General features: G+C 43.5%; 1 protein-coding gene and 1 pseudogene across 1 annotated transcript in view; both read left to right on the forward strand.

Annotated features, from left to right (window-relative positions):
- The first annotated feature begins 2192 nt into the window (after positions 1-2192).
- On the forward strand, positions 2193-3233 carry LOC124803422 (annotated as a pseudogene).
- A 93-nt stretch (positions 3234-3326) lies between these two features.
- Positions 3327-21075, forward strand: part of LOC124803423 (opioid-binding protein/cell adhesion molecule-like) — a 503265-nt gene continuing 485516 nt past the window's right edge. Inside the window, exons 1-2 of the mRNA XM_047264606.1 lie at positions 3327-3365; positions 3948-4155. Of these exons, the coding sequence (XP_047120562.1) occupies positions 3327-3365; positions 3948-4155 (247 nt within the window). The remainder of the gene's footprint in view (positions 3366-3947; positions 4156-21075) is intronic.

The following is a 21075-nucleotide window of genomic DNA, read 5'->3' on the forward strand; positions in this document are numbered from 1 at the left end:
GACCAACAGTGCCTTGATGAACCTGTGGATAGTATGCCACGACGAATCCAGGCATCCATCAATGCAAGAGGACGTCGTACTGGGTATTAGAGGTGCCGGTGTGTACAGCAATCTGGACCAGCACCTCTGAAGGTCTCGCTGTATGATGGTACAACATTGCACTGTGTGGTTTTCATGAGCAATAAAAAGGGCGGAAATTATGTTTATGTTGATCTCTATTCCTATTTTCTGTACCGGTTCCGGAACTCTCGAGACCGAGGTGAAGCAAAACATTTTGATGTGTGTATTTCAGAAGCGTTTTGGGAAAAGTGCATTTTCAACGAACTGCTTGAAGTTTTATGGGCTACTAGTGTGCTGCCTCTCGAATACGACGACTGTAGAACTTGTGTACAGAGAATTTTACGTAAATGCAAATTTCATATATTACATACCTCGAATGTGGAAAAAAAATTAAAAAAAAAAATAAAACCTATCTTAAGCGTCCCAGGTCGTGGGACGAAATGTAACAACGAAGTGGATGACAGTTCAGTCCTGTAGCTTCAAAGAAGTGTTCAGTTATTTCACAATTACGGTCGAATTTGAATTCGATTTGCTAATGGTGTGTAGTGACTTCTGGCGCTCCCTGTACATCTACCACGAGCGCGTAAGATTTAACTGAATATTGGAACCGTAGTATAATACTTTAGCAATGTGGTTACAGAAAAAAAGTAATGCTAGATAATGCACTGTTACATTGTAAATTTCCCAGTAAGTTGGATTTGGTAACTATTTTTAGAGACTTTTGGCGCACCCTGTACATCGACCACGACCTCTAACGCGTATGTTTTAACTGAAGTGTTGGAACCGTAGTATGATATTTCAGAAATAGAAACAAGTATTGCTAAATGATATAATGTTATATGGTGATTATATAATAATAAATGTCACAGTAAGTTTCAGAATGAGATACTGTAGTAATAATAGTTTTCCCATACATGATATCGCAGAGCCTGTCTTACTTTGAATTACGATGCAAAATCCGTTTGAAAATGCAGACACCGCGGCGACTACATCCATTATGAAATACATTAAATGTACTCGCACCTGCGAATATGGACAAGAGTCAGCTGTATCATGAATGACGACAGTGGAAATTTGCACCGGACCGAACAACACTTTTCCGCCGGCCGCGGTGGCCGAGCGGTTCTAGGGCTTCAGTCTGGAACCGCACGACTGCTACGGTCGCAGGTTCGAATCCTGCCTCGGGCATGGATGTGTGCGATGTCGTTACGTTAGTTAGGTTTAAGTAGTTTTAATTTCTAGGGGACCGATGACCTCAGATGTTAAGTCCCATAGTGCTCAGAGCCATTTGAACCATTTCAACGCTTTTCGGCTTGTGAGGAGCGGTCACCTTATCATTTGGGTATCCCAGCACGACTCACGGCCGCACCAAAACTTCCATATGTCCTCAATCACACGTGTACAACCTGCATTCGTACATCAATTACATACAGGTCAGACATTTTAATTTGAAGTCGCTTGCGCGGTGTCGTTGGATAAATACGATATTGCAGTGCTTATGGTACTCTGAATTAAAATACAAAGTCCCTTATGATATGCCGTAAGTCGTGCAGGAGTAGTCAAATGGCAAGGCGACCGCTCGAGGTAAGTGGGAAATTTGTTTTCGGATCCTGGTCCGGCACATATTTTCTCTGTCGTCATTCCATTATACAGTTGACTGTTGTCCACATTCGCAATTGTGAGTACATTTAAAGTTTTCATACATGTTACTAATTCAGTACAACTTCGTCGTCAGAACGCTTTTTAGTGATTTTACAGTTGTACTCAACTACTTCATATTGTCCACGTTTCTCATCGTTAATGAACGTATCTGCTAATCTCAGCACTAAAATTGTTTGATACATGAAAAGTGGGTTGGTGCTTTAGTCATGTTGTCGTAGTGCAACCTGTCAAACGACTTATCCAGCCAGTTATAGACGTATTTTCGCCGCGCGGGATTAGCCGAGCGGATCATGATATAACCGAAGTGCAATCGACTGGATAGCATTATTTTAATGACGGAAACGTGTAGCTTTTGGAGAATCAAGAACATATCGAAATCACTTCGTAGTTCTCCGTACTTGTCTCAAGAAGGCAAGTTTAATGTTCGATCAAATAGCTCATATAGTTGATCGAGTGGAGCAAAGCCCGGGATGAGCGTGACAAGATTAGGATTAATTAGCGTGGGGCTTAGGGCATTAGTTGGTACGGGATATTCGTTCCATAAAATGTACGAGGCGCTTGTACCAATTTTAAACAAGGGAACTGGTGCAGAATCTTTTGTGTTGAAGTCACTTCCCGATGTAGCGACTACACGTTCGGTTGTAAGTCCGACGGACAACACAGGATTAAAACTGGAACTGTTTCAGTACCAGACTTGCCCATTTGTTGCAAAGTTCGTGCCCTTCTTGATTATCATGAATTTTCTTATGACGTCGTTGGAGTATACCCAGTTTTGGGACAGGAAATAAAGTGGTCTCATTATAAAAAGGTTCCAATACTCCTAGACCAAGTTGAAGATGGACCAGCAGCTGAATGACAGTTCAATGATTATTTCGGCACTTATGTCGTTCCTTTATGAAAGAGACCAGACTTTACAAGATGTCGTCAAATTTTATCGCAGTATTGAGTACAAAGATGATAATGGAACTGTCAAAAAGGAGATAATGAATTGTTATTTCCTAACGTTTCATGGAAATATCCCTAAAGATAGGACAAAGGAAGATATCTTGCTTGAAAGGAAATGGAGAAAATGGGTTGATGACGTGTAAGTTCATACCTTATCACCAAATGTGTGCCGAACAAGAGCCGAAGCTTTCCAAGCATTCAACTGGTTTTCAGAGGTTGGGGAGTGAGACAAACTGTTTCCAGCATGGGAAAGGTTTATCATGGTGTACGTTGGCGCCGTTGCAATGTGGATTATTGGTAAGAGATTGAACAGAAGGCATAACCTGAAAGACGATGTTCGGCAGTCTCTCTATGATGAATGCAATTTTTGGATAAAAACCATAAAGAAACAAGGGACACCATTTCTGGGAGGAAGCAGACCAAACTTAGTTGATTTGGCTGTGTATGGTGCTCTGACTAGTATAGAAGGTTGTAATGCTTTTCCGGACCTTCTCGCAAACACGAAGATAAGACCGTGGTACAGTGCAATGAATCAGTTCAGAATCATGCAGGAAGTGTCGCAATGAGCAGTTGATGATTACCTTACTGACTGCAAATAGTGACATTTTGAGATTATACATGCGAAACATTTCTGATCATTGTGGAAAATAGTCATTATTATGTGCAGCCATGCATTAATAAATGCAGAGTTACTACCAGTGAGTCAGTTTTGTTGAGGATATGTTAACCTGCATCGGTTATGGTTGTAACCCAGTGGCACAATTATTTGGAAAGTTTGTGATTTATATTTTATTGCATGGTAAAATAATCAAGATTGAAAGAGCTTTGTTCCTATTTTTAAGTTCCTGTTTATGTGATTTAGTTACGGAAATTTCTTCAGGAACAATATTTATAATGATTGCTTGCTAATGTACAAAGAACAATAACAGTTATGAAGAAAAAAAAAAGGCGGTCTAAGGCGCTGCAGTCACGGACTGTGCGGCTGGTCCCGGCCGAGGTACGAGTCCTCCCTCGTTCATGGGTGTGTGTGTTTGTCCTTAGGATAATTTAGGTTAAGTAGTGTGTAAGCTTAGGGACTGATGACATTAGTAGTTAACACCCATAAGATTTCAAACACATTTTGAACATCGACGTATTTTCATTTTAAAATTCGAACAGTGACTGTTTTATAATCTTCACTCTTCTAATGACGCTGAACGTCTAGTCCGGCCAAAGTGCTGACTGTGGTGCAGGTAGGGGAGAGAGTCGCTGTGGTGAGGTAACACTTGCTCCGCCCGCAGGTGTCGTGGGTGCGCCACCGGGACCTGCACATCCTGACGGTGGGCTCGTACACGTACTCGAGCGACCAGCGCATCAGCGCGTCGCGCGTCGGGCCCGCCGAGTGGCAGCTGGAGATACGCTGGGTGACCCACCGCGACACCGGGGTGTACGAGTGCCAGGTCAGCTCGCTGCCCATCATGGCGCTGCAGGTGCGCCTCGACGTCGTCGGTGAGTACCCAGCGGGCACGCCAAACCTCTCTTGGCCCGAATATTTTGCTCGATCACAGCAAAAGTCGTGTCGTAGATCAGATGCTAGAAGGTTAGTTTGATGAATCATCCAGACGCTTTACCGACTAACTTTCTGATCACCTCAGATGTTAAGTCCCATAGTGCTCAGAGCCATTTGATAATTACAGAGCAATAAGTCTGTTGAACACTGGCTGTAAATAACATGCACGTATAGTTAATAACAGACTCTAAGAACAGTTGGCGCCCCCTTACTGAAGAAAATGGTTCAAATGGCTCTGAGCACTATGGGACTTAACATCTGACATCATCAGTCCCCTAGAACTTAGAACTACTTAAACCTAACTAACCAAAGAACATTACACACATCCATGCCCGAGGCAGGATTCGAACCTGCGACCGTAGCGGTCTTGCGGTTCCAGACTGCAGCGCCTTTAACCGCACGGCCACTTCGGCCGGCTTGGCGTTAAATAACAAAGTTTTAATTAAAACAGACAAAGGGAGGACAGGACCATACAAATTTATAGAGAAGTATGAAAATGTTTCAGTCTCTCACCTACTTTACTTAATATGTATTCTGACTACATTGTCAGACAATGGAAACGAGAAGTTTACCCAGAAACGAAATTAATTCCACCCAGGAATGGAATTAACTCCTACAGTCACACATTTAAATACTATAATCTTCGCTGGTGAATAAATATAATGTTACAAATGAAAGAGGATGTTTTACAATTTTTTCTGCATCATTTGGATAATAGGCAAACTCCATAGCTCAGAAACATATATGCATATTGTAAGGCTCACCAGCCATTTGATCATCATCTTCTGTGCGGATGAAGATGATAACTCTTACGAAAATCGGCAAAAAGCCGCGAGCAACGAGTATAATGATTAGGGGCACTATGAATATGGTGCGAGACTACAAATTGGGAATGTGGGCCTCACGGGAGGCGTGCCAGAGATACGTCCTTGCAGACGCACTATCCTCTGTGTCCTCGGTGGCTCAGATGGACTGCCGTCACGGTAGCTCAGCGTCAGAGTGTTAGCTGCTCTCTGTCATAAAAAAAAACTGAGTTAATCTGTCAACGATTTACTTAAACGGCCGGCCAGGGTCGCCGTGCGGTTCTAAGCACTACAGTCTGGAACCGCGCGACCACTACGGTCGCAGGTTCGAATCCTGCCTCGGGCATGGATATGTGTGATGTCCTTAGGTTAGTTAGGTTTAAGTAGTTCTAAGTTGTAGAGGACTGATGGCCTCAGACGTTATGTCCCGTAGTGCCCAGAGCCATTTGAACCATTTTGTACTTAAACGGGTGTCTTATGACGTCCGCCCCGAGAAGATGCAACGAACTAAAGCAAATAAAATGAGATTAAAAAAAAATGAAAAACATTGGATAGATTGTTTGCCATGTAAGCAGGAGATCTCGGGTTCGAGTACCGGTCGGGGTATACATTTTCAACTATCCACGTTGACTTATGTCAACGCCTGTAGGCAGCTAGGGGTACTCATTTCATTGAAAAATTATCTTATTTGTAGTAAAATATCCAGTGCGTTCTAAAATAATGCTCGTTCGAAAATCAGTTGAACAGGTATCACATTTCGAGTTATTAGGTTGTGATGTAAGTGATGATTATGATACTGACATTTGCTATACGTTAAACAAGTTTCAAATGATATGTGGCACAAAATGCAGAACATAAGCCAGTAAAACAGTGAAAGGCACAAAGACAAACATCTAGAAACGAATGGCAACACCTACGTTTACATAAGGAAGTGGAACCTGCGCAATAACTAACAAAGTCCGAAGAAAGATACAGTCCGTTGAATTGAAAGTTTTAGTACTCCGACGAATCAAATTCAGAATTCTGAAACAATGAAGATTTAAATATATTCTGCGTGGTGACTATTTATTGATACAATGAAAGTGTCTGCAAATACACTACTGGCCATTAAAATTGCTACACCACGAAGATGTCGTGCTACAAATGCGAAATTTAACCACAGGAACAAGACGCTGTGATATGCAAATGATTAGCTTTTCAGAGCATTCACACAAGGTTGGCGCCGGTGGAGACACCTACAACGTGCTGACATAATGAAAGTTTCCAATCGATTTCTCATACACAAACAGCAGTTGACCGGCGTTGCCTGGTGAAACGTTGTTGTGATGCCTCGTGTAACGAGGAGAAATGCGTACCATCACGTTTCCGACTTTGATAAAGGTCAGATTGTAGCCTATCGCGATTGCGGTTTATCGTATTGCGACATTGCTGCTCGCGTTGGTCGAGATCCAATGACTGTTAGCAGAATATGGAATCGGTGGGTTCAGGACAGTAATACGGAACGTCGTGCTGGATCCCAACGGCCTCGTATCACTAACAGTCGAGATGACAGGCATCTTATCCGCATGGCTGTAACGGATCGTGCAGCCACGTCTCGATCCCTGAGTCAACAGATGGGGACGTTTGCAGGACGACAACCATCTGCACGAACAAATCCACGACGTTTGCAGGATCAAGGACTATCAGCTCGGAGACCGTGGCTGCGGCTACCCTTGACGCTGCATCACAAAGAGGAGCGCCTACGATGGTGTACTTAACGACGAACCTGAGTGCACGAATGGCAAAACGTAATTTTTTCGGATGAATCCAGGTTCTGTTTACAGCATCATGATGGTCGCATCCGTGGTTGGCGACATCGCGGTGAAGGCAGATTGGAAGCGTGTATTCGTCATTGCCATACTGGCGTATCACTCGGCGTGATAGTACGGGGTGCCATTGGTTACCCGTCACAGTCACCTCTTGTTCGCACTGACGGCACTTCGAACAGTGGACGTTACATTTCAGATGTGTTACGACCCGTGGCTCTACCCTTCATTCGATCCCTGCGAAACCCTACATTTCAGCAGGATAATGCAGGGCCGCATATTGCAGGTCCTGTAGGGGCCTTTCTGGATACAGAAAATGTTCGACTGCTGCCCTGGCCAGCACATTCTCAAGATCTCTCACCAACTGAAAACGTCTGGTCAATGGTGACCGAGCAAATGGCTCGTCACAATACGCCAGTAACTACTCTTGATGAACTGTGGTCTCGTGTTGAAGCTGCATGGGTAGCTGTACCTGTACACACCATCCAAGCTCTGTCTGACTCAATGCCCAGGCGTATCAAGGCCTTTATTACGGCCAGAGGTGGTTGTTCTGATTACTGATTTCTCAGGATCTACGGACCCAAATTGCGTGAAAATGTAATCACATATCAATTCTAGTATAATGTATTTGTCCAATGAGTACCCGTTTATCATGCGCATTTCTTCTTGGTGTAGCAATTTTAATGGCCAGTAGTGTAGTACTAACCAATAGAGATACCCCAAATATAGTCAGTACAGTAAATCTGAAAGAATAGGGCAAGGTTCTAACTGACTCATAAAGTAATCAACAAAAATTCGTCTGTAAAATTCCTCTGGGCTGTTGACTGCAGTGTCAGTACAAAAAATGTCCGACATTTCAGCCTCTATTGCAAGTGGCCTTCCTCAGGGCTTTTTGCTGAGCTGACTATGGTTCAAATGGCTCTGAGCATTATGGAACTTAACATCTACGGTCATCAGTCCCCTAGAACTTAGGACTACTTGAACCGAACTAACCTAAGGACATCACACAACACCCAATCATCACGAGGCAGAGAAAATCCCTGATCCCGCCGGGAATCGAACCCGGGAACCCGGGCGTGGGAAGCGAGAACGCTACCGCACGACTACGAGCTGCGGACTCTGCTGACTGCAGAATGAGAGAGACTTTATATTTTATATAGTAACGGAGGAAGTTGTTTACGTAATTTGATAGAATACTTGAGAATAGTAGGAGGAGTGTTAGGCATTCGTTTTTCGTCTTTATATTATTCGTTGTCATTGGTGGATAAAGATGCGCTCGACTGGTGTTTATATTATTTCATGCCATTGGTGGAAACAGGCGAATTAGAAACGGGCGGTAGCTGTGACGCAGCGCTGTTTACCTGTTGTCAGGTGGGGGCTGCGGTATGCCTGCGCTCTCTCTGGGGCGTACGACCACCGCGGTCTCCCAAGCTCGTGTGTGAATTGCTTTGCGCGCCCTCTCCTCCCTCAGTATTGTCACTGCTGGCAGTCAGGACGCCGGAGGCCTATACCCGTCCTCTCTATTCATGTTGGTGGGTCGCTTGGCTATTTCTATCGCCCCTCTAATCTTCCATCTCAATGTAAATGGCTGTTTCGCCAGTACGAGGTCTTCATGGAATATTACCTCTTTGTCGCATTCATCCCCGTTTTACGCCACCGCTGCGTTGTCCCAGACTGATATATCTCATGCTCTGCAGTTCGTGTGCTGATTGGCCGTCCTGTTTCGCCTGCCTACAGTACACATTCGCAACCGATTTCGTAGACTAGCGCGGTGTTTAGCTCGTCCACCGCACCTTTCGTTAAGCCGAGAATATCTTTTATTTTGTTTGTAGTGTTGGCAGAAGAGCCAACACTGTGTTTCTACAGGATGCCGAAATGCACGCGTTTAATTACACGCTGACTGGTGTGAGGTCTGGAACAGGACAATATCTTGAGAATTGTAAATAAAGTACGTAGATGATGTAATACTTAACTTTAATCCACAATTGTAGAACATCTCTCGTTACGGTACATGCTTCATAATATTAATTATCAACTGCTATGGCGCCTTGCTAGGTCGTAGCAAATGACGTAGCTGAAGGCTATGCTAACTATCGTCTCGGCAAATGAGAGCGAATCGGTCAGTGTAGCTTCGCTAGCAAAGTCGGCCGTACAACTGGGGCGAGTGCTAGTAAGTCTCTCTAGACCTGCCGTATGGTGGCGCTCGGTCTGCTATCACTGACAGTGGCGACACGCGGGTCCGGCGTATACTAATGGACCGCGGCCGATTTAAAGGCTACCACCTAGCAAGTGTGGTGTCTGGCGGTGACACCACATTGTTACTGCTCCGAAAGATTTGCTTGATACCGGCTCGGCGGAGAATTTCGCCCACACCTTCAGTGACACCTTGTACATGTGGTAATACGGCTATGTTCTGTGCTTCCTTCACCGCTTCCCTACTGCCTTCATCCATTGTAGTCATAGTTTTATCTAGCATATTATTTCTATAACCATTGGCTCCAAAAATGTATCTGCAGTTTCGTAGTTCCGCCTTCTGGTGTTCATCGCTGGGGCTCTCCTTTTTAAAGTGCGAAGGGCGGACCTCTTCTGCGCAGGATAATGGTGGAAGGAAGCGAGAAGCTACCTGCCCGTGCTGGTCGCTTTCCTGTATACTCTGCGGCCAAGTTTACCATCAGGCTTTCGGTAAACTTCCACGTCGAGGTAAAGCTGCACCCCATTCTTATCAGTCTCCATAGTAAATCGTATTTTACTATGCTGTTGATTGAGATGTTGGTTAAACTCCAACAGTTCTTCCTTTCCATGTGGGCATGTGACAAAGGTATCATCAACATATCGCAGCCAGCAGTCAGTGCATAACAGTGCGGACTGGAGAGCTATTTCTTCAAATGCCTCCATGAAGACGTCTGCTGCAATAGGCGACAGAGGGAAGTCCATAGCTACACTTTCCATTTGTCCATAAAATTCCTTTTTCCACCTGAAACAGGTTGTCAAATAGTGGCGCACTAGTTCGCAGATGTCAGGTGCCACAAGTTCCTCTAAGATGATCATCGGTCTGACACTGACACATTCGTGAATGGAGACTTCTTCACGTCAAACCTAATAATCAGATCCGCAGCCCGCACCTGGCGACAGGTAAGAACAACTGCCTCACAGCCAGCGCCCGTTTCTAATTCACCGGTTTCCGGAAATGGCAAGAAGTAACGCAAGCACCAATCAAACAAGTCTTTATCCACTAATGAAAAAGAATAACGTGAAGACCAATAAAGAATGCCTAAAACCTTTCCTTCTATCCTCAAGTACCCTATCGCATTACGTAAACAGCTTTCTCTGCTACTATGTAACATCTAAAGTCTTTCAGCTGTCAGCTCAGCACAAATCCCTGAGGAAGCTCACTTGACAATGCGAGCAGCAGCCCGGAAGAGTTCTGATGGCAGTGGCAACGGCCACTGAAGCCTACGCTTACAATCAACACAAATTTATAAGAAACTATATATATATATATATATATATATATATATATATATATATATATATATATATATATATAATGTCATCAAAAGTATCCTGACCCCTTCGGTGAAAATGACTTACAAGTTCGTGGCGTCCTCAATCGGTAATGCTGGAATTGGATATGGTGTTGGCCCATCCTTAGCCTTGATGACAGCTTCCACTCTCGCAGGCATACGTTCAATCAGGTACTGGAAGGTTTCTTGGGGAATGGTAGCCCATTCTTCACGGAGTGCTACACTGAGGAGAGGTGTCGATGTCGGTCGGTGAGGCCTGGAACCAAGTCGACCTTCGAAAAAATCCAAAAGGCGTTCTATAGGATTCAGGTCAGGGCACTCAAAAGCGGTTCAGATGGCTCTGAGCACTATTGGACTTAACATTTGTGGTCATCAGTCCCCTAGAACTTAGAACTACTTAAACCTAACTAACCTAAGGACACCACACACATCCATGCCCGAGGCAGGATTCGAACCTGCGACCGTAGCGGTCACGCGGTTCCAGACTGAAACGCCTAGAACCGCAAGGCCACACCGGCCGGCTCAGGGCTCTGTGCAGGCCAGTCCATTACAAGGATGTTATTATTGTGTAACCACTCCGCCACAGGCCGTGCATTCTGAACAGGTGCTCGATTGTGTAGAAAGGTGCAATCGCTATCCCCGAATTGCTCTTCAACAGTGGGAAGCAAGAAGGCGCTTAAAACGTCAATGTAGGCATGTAGTGTGATAAAGCCACGCAAAACAACAAGGGCTGCAAGCCCCCTCCATGAAAAACACGACCACACCATAACACCACCTCCTCCGAATTTTACTGTTGTCACTACATACGCTGGCTGATGACGTCTACCGGGCATTCGCCATACCACACCCTGCCATCGGATCGCCACATTGTGTACCGTGATTCGTCACTCCACACAACATTTTTCCACTGTTCAATCGTCGAATGTTTACGCTCCTTCCACCAAGCGAGTTGCCGTTTGGCAATTTCCGGTGTGATGTCTGGCTTGTGAGCTGCCGCTTGACCATGGAATCCAATTTTTCTCACCTTCCGCCTGACTGTCATAGTAATTGCAATGGATCCTGAAGCCGTTTAGATTTCTTTGTGATGGTCTGGGTAGATGTCTGTCGGTTACACATTACGACCCTCTTCAACTATCGGTGGTCTCTTTCATATAACCGACGACGTCGGCCTGTACACTTTTATACTGTACGTGTCCCTTCACGTTTCCACTTCAGTATCACATCGGAAACAGTGGACGTAGGGATGTTAACGAATGTGGAATTCTCGCGTTCAGACGTATGACACAAGTGACACATAATCACCTAGCGAAGTTCGAAGTCTGTGAGTTCCGCGGAACGCCCCATTCTGCTCTCTTCATGGCCTGTGCTGGAGGAATTAAGATTTTTTTAACTTGATTATGAGTAAACACTCATTAACGTACTCGTTAAAACAATCTGACTGTAACATTTACAAATTAAGCCAAAATATTAACTGATCCAACTATTTGTGCATACCTGGCTGTTACGAACAATGCCCAAGAAGTGATTCGTGCTAGTTGCTGCTTGTGGGGTGTTCATCTAGGTGTCAGCGCTACTCTGGGAGCAACGCTGACGAACTGTAAACTAGGAAAGTGATTTATTGCTCATTATTGCACAGAAAATAGCAGAAAACTCAATTCTTTATAAAGCATTACCTGTTGTTGTTGTTGTGGTCTTCAGTCCAGAGATTGGTCTGATGAAGCTCTCCATGCTACTCTATCCTGTACAAGGTTCTTCGTGTCCCAGTACCTACTGCAACCTACATCTTTCTGAATCTGTTTGGTGTATTCATCTCTTGGTCTCCCTCTACGATTTTTACCATGTACGCTGCCCTCCAATACCAAACTGGTGATTCCTTGATGCCTCAGAATATGCCCTGTCAACCGATCCCTTCTTCTAGTCAAGTTGTGCCACAAATTTCTTTTCTCTCCAGTTCCATTTAATATCTCCTCATTAGTTACGTGATCTACCAATCTAATCCTCAGCATTCTTCTGCAGCACCACGTTTCTAAAGCTTCTATTCTCTTCTTGTCCAAACTATTTATCATCAGTTTTTCACTTCCATGCACGGCTACACTCCATACAAATACTTTCAGAGACGATTTCCTGACGCTTAAACCTGTACTCGATGTTAACAAATTTCTCTTCTTCAGGAACGCTTTCCTTGCCATTTCCAGTCTACATTTTGTATCCTCTCTACTTCGATCATCATCAGTTATATTGCTCCCCAAATAGCAAAACTCATTCACTACTTTAAGCGTCTCATTTCCTAATCTAATTCCCGCAGCATCCCCCGATTTCATTCGACTACATTCCATTATCCTCGTTTTGCTTTTGTTGATGTTCATCTTATATCCTTCCTTCAAGACACTGTCCATTTCGTTCAACTGCTCTTCATGGTCCTTTGCTGTCTCTGAAGAACTACGATGTCATCGGCGAACCTCGAAGTTTTTATTTCTTCTCCATGGATTTTAATTCCTACTCCGAATTTTTCTTCCGTTTCCTTTACGGCTTGCTCAATATACACACTGAATAACATCTGGGATAGGCTACAGCCCTGTCTCTCTCCCTTGCCAACCACTGCTTCCCTTTCATGCCCCTTGACCCTTATAACTGCCTTTTGGTTTCTGTAGAATTTGAAAGAGAGTGTTCCAGTTAACATTGTCAAAAGCTTTCTCTAAGGCTACAAATGCTAGAAACGTAGGTTTGCCTTTCTTTAATCTATTTTCTAAGGTAAGTCGTAGGGTCAGAATTGCCTCACGTGTTCCAATATTTCTACGGAATCGAAACTGATCTTACCCGAGGTCGGCTTCTACCAGTTTTTCCATTCGTCTGTAAAGAATTCGTGTTAGTATTTTGCATCCGTGGCTTATTAAACTGATAGTTCGGTAATTTTCACATCTGTCAACACCTGCTTTCTTTGGGATTGGAATTATTATATTCTTATTGAAGTCTGAGGGTATTTCGCCTGTCTCATACATCTTGCTCACTAGATGGTAGAGTTTTGTTAGGCCTGGCTCTCCCAAGGCTGTCAGTAGTTCTAATGGAATTATGTCTACTCTTGGGGCCTTGTTTCGACTTTGGTCTTTCAACGCTCTGTCAAACTCTTCACGCAGTATCATATCTCCTCTTTCATCTTCATCTACATTCTCTTCCATTTCCATAATATTGTCCTCAAGAACATCGCCCTTGTATAGACGCTCTATATACTCCTTCATCCTTCCTGCTTTCCATTCTTTGCTTAGAACTGGGTTTCCATCTGAGCTCTTGATATTCATACAAGTGATTCTCTTTCCTACTAGGGTGTCTTCAGTTTTTCTGTAGACTATCATGTATAAAATAAGTTGACACTCCTGATTAATTTTAAAATGGGTTAATATGTGACGGTAAACATGTAAGCGCAGAAAAATTTTGAAATTAAGTTGAAAGTCTGTTGGAAGACGGTTAGTCATCTTATTACCGAACACTGGAAAGTTATAGTCTAGATAATTTGCGCTTCGTTTTAAGTAAATGTTACCTTTTCTGCATCTCAATCTTTATATTCCTGAATTATTTTCCAAGTATATTCAGTGGTGTCTGAGGATACTTCCTGCAAAATTTGATCCGGATAGAGATAGTAGTAAAGAAGTAATGTGTACAAAACCTGGTTGATACCGCACTTTTACTGCGTAAACAGTGCAAGCGTCGTAATCAGTAACCTTTTTCAATTTCTCTATGTTGTAGGGCGTCACCAACAAAAAGTTTCGTAAACGGTTGAAACTATGCGCAAAGTTTGTTGTAAGTCAGGAAGTGCTCTCATTCTCAGATAGTTGAAAATATATTCTGTGGGACTGATGACCTTAGTAGTTAAGTCCCATAATATTTCACACACAATATATTCTGTGGTTTTGTGAGCATACGATTAAATTCCCTGCTACGGTCGCAGGTTCGTATCCTGCCTCGGGCATGGGTGTGTGTGATGTCCTTAGGTTAGTTAGGTTTAAGTAGTTTTAAGTTCTAGGGGACTAATGACCACAGAAGTTGAGTCCCATAGCGCTTAGAGCCCTTTTTTTATTAAATTCACCCGAAAGTTATGCATAGCTTCTATCAGTAATATTTGTCTTATAGTGTTAAACCTGCAACATAAGAATATACCTCCAGATGAGTAGGTTATAGCAGCATTTTAAAATTTTACATTCGGTCGATAATTATGCTAAACATTGAAAATTTTTATTACGCCAGGAAGCCGCTAGATAAATAACCTGTAACTAGCATCGTAAACTACTAAGAGGAATACACAGTTTCGCAGATTATGTGGATGTTATCGTGTGTGAGTTACAGATCCTTGATTGTGAGCACACATCTTTGTGATCGTAGTTTAGTTATTTTGATCAAAGCCAAGACTGTAGATAATAACTGGCATTCATTGTGAAAATTCCGCTATGACGCCTAATAGTCCGTCTATGTCTGGCTGTCCCAGTCACGTATAGTAACGTCAAGTTCTGCCATCAATGCTTGATCACATTGCCTGATCAAGAACGGAAATTAACAGACCTTTGCGATCTCTTCCAATACTTGTAAAAACAAACTGCGATCCTCATATGGACTGGTATCGAGGAAGTGGGAATTATCCCTTACGATCAATCCACGAGTGTACCGTGAGTATCAGGAATCCGGTAGAACATCAAATCTCCGACATCGCTGCGACCGGAATAAGATAAACAATTAGACCAATGACGAATGAAGAGAATCGTTCAATGTAACACAAATGCATCCCTTCGGCAGGTTGCTGCAGATTTCAATGCTCAGCCATCAACGAGTGTCAGCGAGCGAACCATTCAACGAAACGTCATCGATATGAGCTTTCGGAGCCGAAGATCCACTCGTATACCCTTGATGACTGCACGACACGAAGCTTTATGCCTCACCTGGACCCATCAGCACTGACATTGGACTGTTGATGACTGGAAACATGGTCGGACGAGTCTCGTTTCAAATTGTATCGAGCAGATGGAGGTGCACGGGTATGGAGACAGCCTCATGAATCCATGGGCCCTGCATGTCAGTAGGGAACTGTCAAAGCTGGTAGAGGCTCTGAAATGGTGGGGGGCGTGTGCAGTTGGAGTGATATGGGACCTCTGATACATGTAAATATGACTCTGGCAGGTGACACGTACGTAAGCATCCTTCTGGTCCACCTGCATCCATTCATGTTCATTGCACATTCCGACGGACTTGGGCAATTCTGGCAAGACAATGCGACACCCCACATGTCCAGAATTGCTATAGAGTGGTTCCATGAACACTCTTCTGAGTTTAAACACTTCCGCTGGGCACTAAATCCATAGATATGAACATTATTGTACACATCTGGGATGCCTTGTAACGTGCTGCTCAGAAGAGATCTCCACCTATTCGTACCCTCACGGATTTATGGACAGGCTTACAGCTTTCGTGGTGTCAATTCCCTTCAGCACTACTTCAGACATTAGTCAAGTCCATGCTACATCGTGTTGCGGCACTTCTGCATGAACGGGGCCCTACACCAGTTTCTTTGGCTCTTCAGTGTAAATGAGGTCAGGCCTGTAGACAAAGTTGTCACATTTGCGAGTGGAGTGTTACTCGTAATTGACCCTCGTGACATTCCAGTGGGTATGTCACGCACACAGTATTTTGAGGACCAGCATTTGAGCCACTAATATTTCGTAAAGACACAGTGGAACAAGCAAAAGAATTTTACGTATCTGCCATGTCTGTATTGCATAGTATTATGCAATGTCCTTCACACACATATATACATGTCTGAAGGTCACTGCAAACTTTTATTACATGTCAATGCGGGGCAAAACGAGTAAAAAAACATGTTCTTCCCCTGTGCGTGGATCATAGGAAGTGTGCAAGCATTAGGGGACGTGTACATTGCGACATATGAAAGCTAGGATCGGACTGGGATGCTTGCACCAATGGCCGAAGTAGGGCTTACGGATATCGCTGGAACACCCGTTGTTTGGCTATATCTGTTCGTTTCCATTCCAGTTTAATCAGTATGATAAAACCGCTCAAATAATCGATTTTCGGTTTTTCATTTCTATTATTTCCAGTAATAAAAGTATAAATCGAACAAAGGTTGAAAAAATTGATTCTCTTACTTTCAAGGTATATGGAATAAAAATGTTAAAATAATAGGCAAATAAAACTTTGCACGTCCACTGTTCGCTCTTTCTTTGAAACGTGAGACGTGGCTGAATGCTACAAAAAATTATTTCTCTGACTCAGTCTCATTTTTTGAAACTCTGATCAAAAATCATGTTGTAATTTGGGGTCTTATCACTATTTGGGCTTTACGAATAGTCAGTGCCAAAGGGTGAAAACCGTGGTTGAATAATAATTTTTATTGTTTATTTGTCCATTTTCAAGGGCTGCAAGCAGATAAAGGAATATTTTATAGACACAGACAGCAGACCATGCACTTTATGTTTTTATTGTATGTTGTAAATAGTTAGGTTTTTAATCTATTACTGTTACTATAATCTCATTTCTCCTTTATTCTTTCGTAGAAATGGCAGACAAAAATGTAATCTTTCAAGCAAATGAAGCATTGTACTGCATTGCTACGTGACTTCGTAAGAATATTTGCACGCTAGGACTGGCGAAATTCTGCAGTGCAACAGATGTCTGGGAAGCAAAGACACTATCATCTCAGGAATGCTGCACCAGTTCTTTGTCAGATGTTTGTTGCTCACTTCTTTCAGTAGTATTATTAAAATAGCGTTGACTGCTTTCCCTGTTTTCTATAATAATCACTAAAAAGATTTATTTGAAAACAAAATATTTTAGCACTGCTGCTACGGCTAATTGTTCTTTCCGTTTTTTACCCAGATATTAGCAAAAGGTATAGAACAACTGTTACAAACGAGACCAAACGAATATCAAAAAATACCGTTCATTCAGAACTAAAATACCGGTGTCTTTTTAAACCGGCCGGTTTTCCCGATGCCAAAGACGAAGTGGTTACTTAGGCCGCTCGCGTTTATGCAGAAATCTGGATTCGATTCTCGGTGCGGATCAAATTTTTATATGTCACTAATAAATTGTATAGATGGTATCTAACGGTATCCACACCTGCCAATACATTTCGCCGAATAGATTTTATTCCAATGGACATGGGCCTTAGCAGCATACAAACTTCTGCAGTTCCTAAGTTTGCTGCTTAATGCAGCCTTGGATAAAATATTGATTGCCAGGTAAGTCCGCGTTGGCTTCTATGTCTTTCTTTCTGAGGAAAGCTTCGGAAATATTTTCGTTGTTCTCCCTCAAAGTTTACAAAATCATTTATAATATAAAAAAGTTTCCTTGCTATTAAAGGTTTCTCAACTGATCCCGCCCCCCTCCCACCATCAGCTCCTTCACTTTCGTGGAAAGATACGCCTCCGGCTCAGCTGTGTTTCGGGCAACAGCGGGTGGCCGAGTATCTAGTGGTTAATTAGGGAAGAATGAGCGTAAAGAATACCGTAGGCGCAGACGATCCCGGTCAAGAGCGGCGGTTTTAATTAAAGATGCTTTTAGGGTGGGCTCACGGGGGCTGGACCTGCTACCGGCGCTGTTGCCACGGACTAATAAAGGCCCTTTAATTAACTGTGTTTCGAGAATAACTCCGGCCTGCGCTTATAATAGGGAAGCGATGCAATGCGATTACTTACGTTCACCCCAAGAACTGCGGCCGTCCGTGCCTATAGCTGAACTCTGCGTACGGCACATTGTTTTCTCACGTAACGCTGTCGTAATCCGAGGCAGCAACAATGGAGATTTCTAAGTATATAATGTTTGAAAAAGCTTCGTCCGATTTTACAGATTAATACATACACACATAAAAAAAAGTTTTGCCTCACCTCGGTTCCGAGACTTCCGGAACCTGTATAGAAAATTGGAGTAGAAATCAACATAAACATCATTTCCGCCATTTTTATTGCTCATGAAAATCACACATTGCGTGGTGTATCGCCATACAGCGAGACCAAAAATGGCTCTGAGCAGTATGGGACTTGACTTCTGAGGTCATCAGTCCCCTAGAACTTAGAACTACTTAAACCTAACTACCCTTAGGACATCACACACATCCATGGCCGAGGCAGGATTCGAACCTGGGACCGTCGCGGTCTCGCGGTTCCAGACTGTAGCTCCTAGAACCGCTCGGCCACTCCGGCCGGCACAGCGAGACCATCAGAGGTGGTGGTCCAGATTGCTGTACAAACCTCTTCGTGGCGTACTATCGACAAGTTCATCAAGGCACTGTTGGTCCAGATTGTCCCACTCCTCAACTGCGATTCGGTGTAGACCCCTCAGAGTGGTTGGTGTGTCTAGTCGTCTATGAACAGCACTTTTCAATCCATCCCAGGTATGTTGGATATGGCACTTTCTGGAGAACATGCTGGCCACTGTAGTCGAGCGATATCGTTAACCTGAAGAAAGTCATTCACAACATGTGCTCGTCACTTTGCTGCATTCGCTGGAGAGTGTGTCTAAGGCGTTCAGCCTGACTGGTTTGCCTCCATACATGTCTCCAACGATTGTCTGGTTGAAGGCATATGCGACACTCATCGGTGAAGAGTACGTGATGCAAACACATATTGCAGGCAGCATCAAAATATGCCGCTGAACATAGCTACAAAATTATATCTTTTATAACACATAGTTCAAGAGACACTACGTCATGATCATTGAGCGGCGTGATAGCGAAAGAGCAGGGTGAATTTCGGTAGAGATACAAGCGAAGGCTGTATTCAGATATGTGTGAAATACGTTACATATATGAGAAATATATGTGACTCGAACGTATGAGTATAAGACTGGATCGATTTAAACTAAACTATCTTTAACGAAATATTATGGCGGTAAGACACAGAAACGTCCTAATGTAGTGGGGAGATGATGTGGAGAGAGAATTAGGGGAGGAACAGATGGAGAGGGGGAAGGAGGAGATGGACAAAGATGTGGGACAAGTGGAGATGTGGATGTGGAATGGAAGGGAGAGGGGCAGTAGGAGGGGAAAATAGAGCGAGATATGCGGGAGGAGAAGGAGACAGACAAAGAGTGCGGAGGAGATTGCTAATAGAAGGGAAGACGTTGGGATGGACGGAGGGGGAGGAGGCGATGGGGTGAGGAGGGGCAGGAGGTGATGATGGGCCTCCAGGGGGAAGAGGAGATGGACAGTGGGACCAGGGGAATTGTTCACGGCCGGGGGGGGGGGGGGGAGTTGCGAAGGTGAGAGAGGGGTTGAGAGGTGGGGAGGAGGAGATTTACAAGGTGAGCAGAGCTGACGTACAGAGAGAAGGAGGAGATGGAATAAAACAACTGTAATAAATGCAAACCTGGCAGACGCTGAAAACTCAGCAAGTCGTCTATAATAATGAAGATATTTATTAGTCCTTCCATCACTTCTTGGTATAGCGATTTTATGCCTACAGGTGGAGATATACTAGCACTTGTGATGATGCACCTTCACTGGCACCTTTATTGAAACCTGAAGATTAAATACAAGTTTTGCCAAACTATGCACATTCACTGCAGATAGTACACCATCGCTAGGAAAGGTACACCTTCGCGGCCAAGAGGTAAGGGATGTCGCAGTCATAGTCACAGTCGCATAATCGTATCACCCTTTCAAATATACGAGTATTTAAAAACCATCAATTTATTACCTTGCACAGTGCTGGCTCTGCTCACCATCTCTCGCCTTGATTCGGTAGAAGGCATAGCTGTTGTCTCAAGGACGATACCCAAGACCGACTTTACGTCTCCTCTTTCTCGGTCGAAGTCGAGATCTGGAATTCTAACGACTACATGAGCACGGCTGCATTCTTTGTGCCTTTCCTTCTAAGCACTTGCACGCCTCATTTCTGTGTTTTTTAATACCGCTAGTTGATTCGTCTAAGTGAGTTGGGCAGTATTCATAATTGTCCGGAATACATTCTTTGTCTCTGTTCTCAACCTCTGCTCCTGCTTGTATGTTATCCTCTTGTACTGGAGATTTTCTGTGATCACTATCATGCAACGTTTCAGTACCTTTCTCACTTGATTAGTTACAAGATCGTCCTCCTACGGAACGTTCGCCAAAGCTTCAGAAGGTAAACTTGATGAAGGAAAACCATGTCTAGGAGGGCATCCAAACATTGCTTCGTACGGAGACCTTTCAGATCTAAAACGAACCTACGTTGTTCTTCATTAACTGCAGAAACCTTGGAGCACTGCTCAAGCCCGTGTTGTGTTCCTGCATCAGTGTAGTTAGCATATTTTCTATATCTCGATTTGCTCGTACTACGCTAACTTGGCTGTGGCTGTGATTAGGTTTACCATGCACAATCTTAAAATTCGTCCATAATTCAGTTAAGCTGTTCTTTATTTTGTTAACAAGCTCGACCAATGTCTGTCAGCTTCATTGAGGAAATGCCTAACAACGCAAAAATGTTAATAATGATATCGCATACCCCCTCGGTTGTTTTAGACTTCAGTAGCCTGACAGCAACGAATTTAATGATAACCCTTACGAATTTGTAGTCCCCACATGATAGCGACTGAAAGTCGATGAGATCAACTTGATAGCATGGGCTTCACTATTATCGTTTCTTGTAACCTTTTTGTTTTCGCAAGCAAGATTCATATAAGCTAAGATATATCCGAACATCTCTCTGTGTTACATTTTGGTACATTGACTTTATGCATTTAATCAATAG

This window comes from Schistocerca piceifrons, chromosome 6, assembly GCF_021461385.2.
Source record: "Schistocerca piceifrons isolate TAMUIC-IGC-003096 chromosome 6, iqSchPice1.1, whole genome shotgun sequence".
In the NCBI taxonomy this organism is placed as follows: Eukaryota; Metazoa; Arthropoda; class Insecta; order Orthoptera; family Acrididae; genus Schistocerca; species Schistocerca piceifrons.